The 7,718-nt window shown below is 36.3% G+C and overlaps 1 protein-coding gene across 2 annotated transcripts; it reads left to right on the forward strand.

Annotated features, from left to right (window-relative positions):
* Positions 1-754: 754 nt before the first annotated feature.
* Positions 755-6,799, forward strand: LOC125809758 (sufE-like protein 1, chloroplastic/mitochondrial). 2 transcript variants are annotated; one of them, XM_049489358.1, is made up of 2 exons: positions 755-1,965; positions 6,671-6,799. In XM_049489358.1, exon 1 carries the CDS (start codon positions 777-779, stop codon positions 1,944-1,946), a length of 1,170 nt encoding a protein of 389 aa, XP_049345315.1. In that variant the 5' UTR covers positions 755-776; the 3' UTR covers positions 1,947-1,965; positions 6,671-6,799. The 2 variants fall into 2 exon arrangements, with proteins under 2 accessions (XP_049345315.1, XP_049345322.1); XM_049489365.1 differs by having other exon boundaries at positions 6,648-6,789.
* The last annotated feature ends 919 nt before the right edge of the window (positions 6,800-7,718 follow it).

A 7,718-nucleotide genomic window follows, 5' to 3' on the forward strand; every position in this document is an offset into this window, starting at 1 on the left:
GAGTTATTATTTACACGTTGGATGCCACATATTAGTCTATTAAAAGGAAGGGTAGAAGTGATCCAATAGTTAGACAACAGGGGTAGTTTTGAGCCCAAAAATAGTTAAAGGGTATATTTGATCTATTTCGAATAGTTGAAGTTTTTGACCCTTTTCCGATAAATTAATATCCTCATATAACTTGTACTAGTTGTACCTTATATATAGTAAAAATTTTCGGTCCATTTCTAATAATTTTGAGAGTATTTTTTACCCTTTTCCATTTAATAAAAGGTAGATTTTATGATATTTTTATTACTCCCTATGTCCCAATTTATGTGGGCATTTTTCTTTTTTGAGAGTCAAACAGTTTAAGTTTGATCAGAAATTTACGCACGAAATCTTCAAATTTTTAGAATTGAAATTTATATATTTGTAAATTACGTAAGAAGTACTATAAGTTATAATAATTGACAATTCGAAATGTTTAAAAGATTTATGAAAAACTTACGGTCAAAGATAGATTTGTTTGAATCTCGAAATTCAAAAAGTGCCACATAAAATGAAACGGAGGTTTTAATTTATCATATACTTCAAGAAAATCAGACAAATATTAAACCTAAAAGTTTTTTCTCATGAGTTGAAACTTTAATTTCTTTTGAGAACACTATTAAGGTAATAAATAATTTCAATAGTTTTACATGAATAAATATGTGATGAAAAAAATAAATAAAAGAAAACCATAACTAAGAATATAAATACCCACTAATGTTTTGATTGGTTGAAAATGTAGGATTATGCCTAGCGAGGTTGGTTCCCTTTTCTCTCGAATCTTCTCAACATCAAACTCACCATTTTCTCTACTTCCTTTGCTCCATCATCTTCCATCCATGTCGATTTCCACCAAAATTCCTCATCCTCTCCTTCATCACCCTAATTCACCATACCCCAAAACCTCAAAATCCTCTTTTTTATACTCAACACCCTCTAAATTAACCTTCTTTAGATCCATTACCATTGAAAGAATTTCAACAAAATCTGTTTCTGCAACCCCAGCAGCAGCAGGAGCAGGTGCAGCTTCAGAATCCTCTTCTTCATCTCTCCAACCCATTGAAGAGCTTCCGCCGAAGCTTCAAGAAATCGTCAAGCTTTTTCAAGCAGTTGAACTACCAAAGGCTAAATACGAGCAACTGTTGTTTTACGGCAAGAATTTAAAACCACTTGATACCCAGTACAAGACTAGTGAAAATAAGGTTCAGGGTTGTGTTTCACAGGTTTGGGTTAGGGCGTATTTTGATTCTGAGAAAAATGTTGTATTTGAGGCTGATTCTGATTCGGTACTTACTAAAGGTCTTGCTGCTCTGTTAGTTCAGGGACTTTCTGGAAGACCTGTAGAAGAGATTTTAAAAGTTTCCCCTGATTTTGCTGTACTTTTAGGGTTGCAACAAAGCTTAACTCCTTCTAGGAATAATGGGTTTTTGAATATGTTGAAGTTAATGCAGAAAAAGGCACTTCAGTTGTATGTTGAAGCTGAGAAAGGTGCTAATTTAGGCCAGAGTGAAATATCGAATGCCTCGTCGACTGAGTCTCACGATGTTAATGGTAATGGAAATGTTGAGTCTATAGCCAGTCCTGAAGTTAATGGAAACAATGCAACTGTTGGTGCTAGTGATGATGGTGTTTTGAGGAGTAGAGGGATGAGAATCAAGGAGAAATTGGAGAAGGAACTTAGGCCTGTTGAACTAGAAGTTGAAGATATATCTTATCAGCACGCAGGACACGCGGGGATTAGAGGTAGTGATGGAGAGACACACTTTAATTTAAAAGTGGTGTCTGAGGAATTTGAAGGCAAGAGTTTGGTTAAGAGGCATAGGATGATTTATGGTTTACTGCAAGATGAGTTGCAGAATGGACTACACGCATTGTCAATTGTGGCCAAGACACCGTCTGAAGTTGGTAGTAGTTGAATTGCTGGCGTCAAGAGAGGTCTGGTTCTTTTTGTCACGTAAACTTTTCATCCTTCTGGAATTTATTGAAACTTATACCTCATAATAGCTTGTAGCATAAAGTGGATAGCTATGACGAGGAGTCTGTTTTGTCGCGAGAATCTTAATAAAATTGTTCCAGGATTTAAAACTATAGTTTTCTTTCCTCCCAAGAATCATTTTAATACAAAGCTTCAATTGTTATAACTGCTGTAATTTGGTTGCTTCAGTCTTATCAACTTTCTCTGTGACACACTTGGACCTGCTAATCAACTTCAAGAATGATAAATTAGCTATTTGGAGTGCCATTACCTTGATAGCAATGAAAATTTTATCCTTATCTTGTACAATGATGATGCAATTTTTTCTAATTTCAGCTCAACTTGTTGAAATACAATTACAATTATCCTTTATAAGTAACTCTACTTTGTTAGGCCTTTCACGTTTATGGTAACCTAAAAAATGAATACTTTTAAGTTTTAATAGGGTTTTTAGTGTAAATTCATGATACTAAAGAAGTCTACCTCTAGTGAACAATGCTTCTGGTTTCCCCGAACCAAAGTGATTTAAATATTCTATCACATTCCGTGGGAAATGAGATTTCTAAGTCGCATTAATTTTGTAATCTGGGGGATTTATGAGAGCTATAGAAGGATTTGTTATATGTCACTCTTTTCTCTTGCAACTTTGTGAACCAAGGAATCTATACATCAATTTAATTGTGAAGAGTATCTAGACAATCCTGAACAATTTGCTCCATTGCTGAGTATCTAGACAATGCTGGGATTTTTTCTTAAACATCTGGTGGCAAAGTGATGTCACAGACGTCAAAGAGTTTGTTTGTAGAGCTGCAATCCCAAAGAATATCCAGAAAGCTGAAGCAGATATGGAGGACCACTCCATTGTGCATATTTTGGACTTTATGGTTGGAAAGGACCAAAGCTTGCTTTGAAGGGCATAGGGATCACATCTCCAGAGTTAAGAATAGATGTATTCATAATCTATAATGTTTGGCGTAAATGCAGTTCTTTTTTTTTTTTGATATCCGAGAAATCCGTCTATGACCCGCCCTTTGGACCAATCACAACCTTCTAAACTCGGTGGATAATGGACCCGCCCCTCTACCCTTCTCCACTTAAATACCGGGTTTCGCTTTGCATGGTTTGGGGATTGAACCTGCGACCTAAGCCACAAATCCTCCACCTTTTGCCACTTGAGCTAGGCCTTGGGGGCAGGTGTAAATGCAGTTCTTTGGTGGATCTGTATCAGTTTTTGGATCTCTTGTATTTGTTAGGAGGGTTGTAGGGTGTGTTTTCAGGGATGTTTTCCTTTGTATTTTCCTGTACCTTCTTTGTACCTTATTAATAAGCTTTTACCTCTTTTTGTTTTAAAACAAGTTAATTCTGAAGAAAATGAAATATGTAGAAATAAATAGTTTAGGGAGGTGAAGGGGATTCTCTAGAAAGAAATTGTCTATATGGTGCCCTATTATTTCTCAAGGAATGGTATTTTTTGGTGATCAGAATCATGAAGCACAATGCATCATAGGCTGATAGTACATTTTTTGGATGCCTCAGCCTCCTCCAGGCTTTGTTTCCATGGGTTGTATAACCTGCAAAGGAGTACCAAATGAATCTAATTTTGGTTCCTTAAGATGCACCCGCAGTGATATGGTTGCTGGTGGTCAGTTTTCGGAACAAAGCATTTGGGATATATATGATGCCAAATTCTCGAAGAAGCCCTTTAGTTTATGGGTTATTGGAGATGATTTCGGACATTTCATTGTTCGCAGTGGCTTCAAGAAGCCTCCAAAGAGGCTTGCGTTGAAGCTTGCTGATCGAGATATGGCTAGTGGTCTAGATGATATGGTGGTTGACGCAGAAATCAGGACATTCTCTGCAGCCCTTTTTGATGATTATGGCAGTTTGGTAATCAATTTATGCTTTTCAGTACCTTTAATTTCTCCTGCACGTTTCTAATTGCCAAGTTGCTTAAATTTAGGTGTCTATTGATAGAATAAACTGCAACTGTTGGAAGATACTTTTACTAGGTTATAGATGCATGCAACCTGCAAAATGTTTTCAGTTCTACTTGTATAACTAGATGATTCTAATATATGGCATCTCCTTGTTATGATATCAAGATTACATATATGTAATATGATCACCTTTGATGTAGTAGTATGAACATAATTTTCCAATTTCCTGACTTAATGTTTGGTCAAGCTGTCAAATTCAGTTTTTTTTTTTTTGGGTAACTAACTGTATAAATTACTAAAGCAGCAAATAGGTACAAAGTATCCCACAGTGTCAAACAAGCTTCAAACACTGATCGAAAAAAGCAAAATTACATCAAGAACCCTATCTCGTAAACATCAGCCTAAGGATAGTAATTAAGCATGGGTAGCCTAGAATGCAGACGATCAAATAGAGACCCCTTGCAGTGAGTTGCTTGAGCAGCCAGTCTTATGAGTATTTCAGGGCTTCTACTTCTCATCTGATACAGTCTCAAGTTCCTCTCGTGCCACACCAAGTAAAGACAACATGTTATGGATAATCTGTAAAGCGCAGCTTGCACTGAGTTGCCTTTGGCATGAGCAATAGCCCACATCACTTTATCCTTCCATTCCAGAGATGATCTTTGAGTCCTAGCCATTAGAGAATTCTGTCCCAGATAGTAGATGAGTAATGGCATTTGAAGAAAAAATGATCTAGACTCTCATCATTGTTAGTGCAAAGGGAACAAGACAGGTCATGTCTAGGACTCCATTTTGCTAATCTGTCTCTAGTCAGCACTCAGCAACCTTTTCCACAGAGCCAAATACAGTATAAACTTCTCCCTAGGGGCTCCATGGTTGTTACATGGTAATTTCCTCCATTCTACCTTTGTATAGTCACCTCCCAATTTGCAATAGACCACCTTTGTGCTGAATTTAGTTCTGAGGGTGACATCCTGCTTCTTGTAGCCAGCTATTTCCAATGTTCTTTTGGCATTGAGAATCTCCTTAATAGTGCATGATGCTCGACTATTATTAAGATCCCAAACACTTCCACCTTTGATGTAGTACACATGGACCAGTTGGATCCATAGCATGTCCTTTTTCAAGCACAGATTCCAGAAATGTTCACTAATAGCTGTTCTATTCCAATCAGTAATGTCAACGAAGCCAAGGCCTCCAGCAGTTTTCAGCATAGCATGTCCTTTTTCAAGCACAGATTCCAGAAATGTTCACTAATAGCAGTTCTATTCCAATCGGTTATGTCAACGAAGCCAAGGCCTCCAGCAGTTTTCAGCTTATTTTGAGAAGTTTTTCTTACCAAAAGTGCTTTTCAATGAATTGCCTTGGGAGGTACCCAAAGTGTGGTGAATGAATTGGTTGAGAGCCATGAGGTCTTAGGTTCAAATCTCAGCGGAGACAAAGCACCAGGTGATTCTTGTCATCTGTCCTAGCCTTGGTAGATAAAGTTACCTGGTACCTGATGCTGGTGGGAGGTGACTGGTATCCTGTGGAACTAGTCAAGGTGAGCGAAAGCCTGTCCGGACACCATGGTCATAAAAAAAAGTGCTTCGGGAGAGTAGCAATTTGTGATTGGCTAATATTGTCGAAGTGTTTTAACTATCAAACTACGAAAAAGGATATGCATATAGTTGTCAATTATTTTTGATATGGATATTCTTGTCATAAAAGAAATTCAAAAGTACTTATTTTTAGGAGAAGCTACACTTTTCTGCTGATGCTTCAAACTGAAACAAAATTTCTGCTACTATTCGAAACACTTATTTATAGTAAAACTATAAGAAGTGCTTTTATTGAAAAATAAGCACTTTTCATCTTTCAATGTCTTGGCCAAACAAGTTATGAATGCTTCTACGTGCTTTTTGTTACTGTGGATTATGTTGACACTTGAGAGAGTATATGCATTATCAATTTATCCCTCTTACTGTTCTACCCAATTTGCAGATGGTTCTGTAACGTGTCTTTCAGTGACATAACTTTCAATTTACATCAAAGGTCTAACTATCTGAGTTCCAGTGTGACCTTTTCCTTGGCTGCTAGATCATACAATGATACGTATGACTCTCGGGAGCCTCTTTTGGAGCGAATTGACAGATTATTGAGGTTTTTCTTCTATTGGCTTTTGTAAACATCCCAGTGCTTCTTTCATTGTTAGTGTAACAGTTCTACTAATCAGTAAGATTACGATAAACTATGATTTTTCTTCTTTGCTATGGAAACTAATTTTAGGACCAACCGTGACACATCGTGTGAAGTGTTCTCTTCCTTGTCATGTTTGTTGTATGAAATTGATACATTACTTGATCATGGAACTACTGATTGATTATATGCAAGTTATTTGACTTCATTTGAATTATTTATTTCGTAGACAAAGATTAAGTTCCTTTCTTGTCTTGCTCAAATATTGCTTCATTTTCCAATAATTAACATATTATACATGTTCAGGTGCACTTCAATAACCTTCTTTTCAGCCTTGTCATTTTGTATCATAAGTGTGAACTGGAACTGCAACTTGTTTCAATCTTGCCATTATATTATGAATTGTGTCTATATTAGAAGCACAGAACCGTTAGTCAAATCAGTCCTATTTTGAATTCTGTGCCTGTTTTTCTTAGCTGCTCCTTTAGTCAAATCAATCTTTGCTTTGTGGGATGTCTACTTATTAGTGAATATGACTCAGAAATGCAAGAGAATACAATAAACCCCTACCCTCTACTGGATGTCAATGTCGGGGCTCAACAACGATGAAGAGGCAGCTCCTAACTTGTGGTGTCGTCGTGGGTAGCTCTTATGTTCAGACTCTAGGAAAGAAGACAACAACTGAAAGGATGAGTACACAAAGTACTCAGTAGGTATCATCGGCCTCTCTCCATACTAGTCTTTGAGAAAACACGAATATATTATATATTGAAATTATATATCATAAGTTATACTATCAGTAGTTAAGATATCATGTTCATGCTTTGTACTCGTTCATCGTGTCATTTCAACATAGCTTTTGTTATAAGATACACTCCTATTTTGACCACATTTGAATGGTTCTTTGAAATTATAACATTGATCATAAGCCATATACAATCATATTCTTTTATCAGTAGTACATATATCGCACACGTACATCATGATGTTCGATCACCTGCCTGGTCGATTAGGGAATATATCTTTTCTCAATATGAATAAGAACAAAAAACATTGCTAGCAAGCCCCAGATACAAGCACACTATGGAACTTTGTCTCATTGTACTAGAAGAGGAAGAAGAACAATAAATTGTATGTATTTTATACGTTGGGTTTATGTTATTTGTATGACCAATATATCAGTGGACATAAAGTGACAAAACACCACACACAAAACACTTGCAGCAATTATTTTATTTTTTAAAATTTTGTATATCAATTTTATGTTTTTACCCCAATTTTATATCTTATCCATAAAAATTTCAAAATCCATATGCTCAAATATTTCACAACCCTATTATAAACTTGTACTGTACCATCACGGCCAAACAAATTTCATGTAGCATATTAACATTTGTATCATTTCACTCGAGTTATATGATAGTAAGCTAACGCATGAATTGAATGCATACAATGTATATGGTGCCACAAATAATTGATGTCCCTAGGGATGGCAATGAAACGGGGCAGGGCGAGTTTGACTAAGCTTTGACGTTTGCTAATAATTAGGCCCCTCTAATATATATATATAGGTGATATGAACGTGATACATTTAAGAA

This window comes from Solanum verrucosum, unplaced genomic scaffold (assembly GCF_900185275.1).
Source record: "Solanum verrucosum unplaced genomic scaffold, falcon-dt-bn FXZP01000276.1, whole genome shotgun sequence".
NCBI lineage: Eukaryota > Viridiplantae > Streptophyta > Magnoliopsida > Solanales > Solanaceae > Solanum > Solanum verrucosum.

Excerpts from the sequence above, each read along its gene's own strand:
- LOC125809758 (XM_049489358.1), top strand. The coding sequence starts at position 777 with ATGCCTAGCGAGGTTGGTTCCCTTTTCTCTCGAATCTTCTCAACATCA.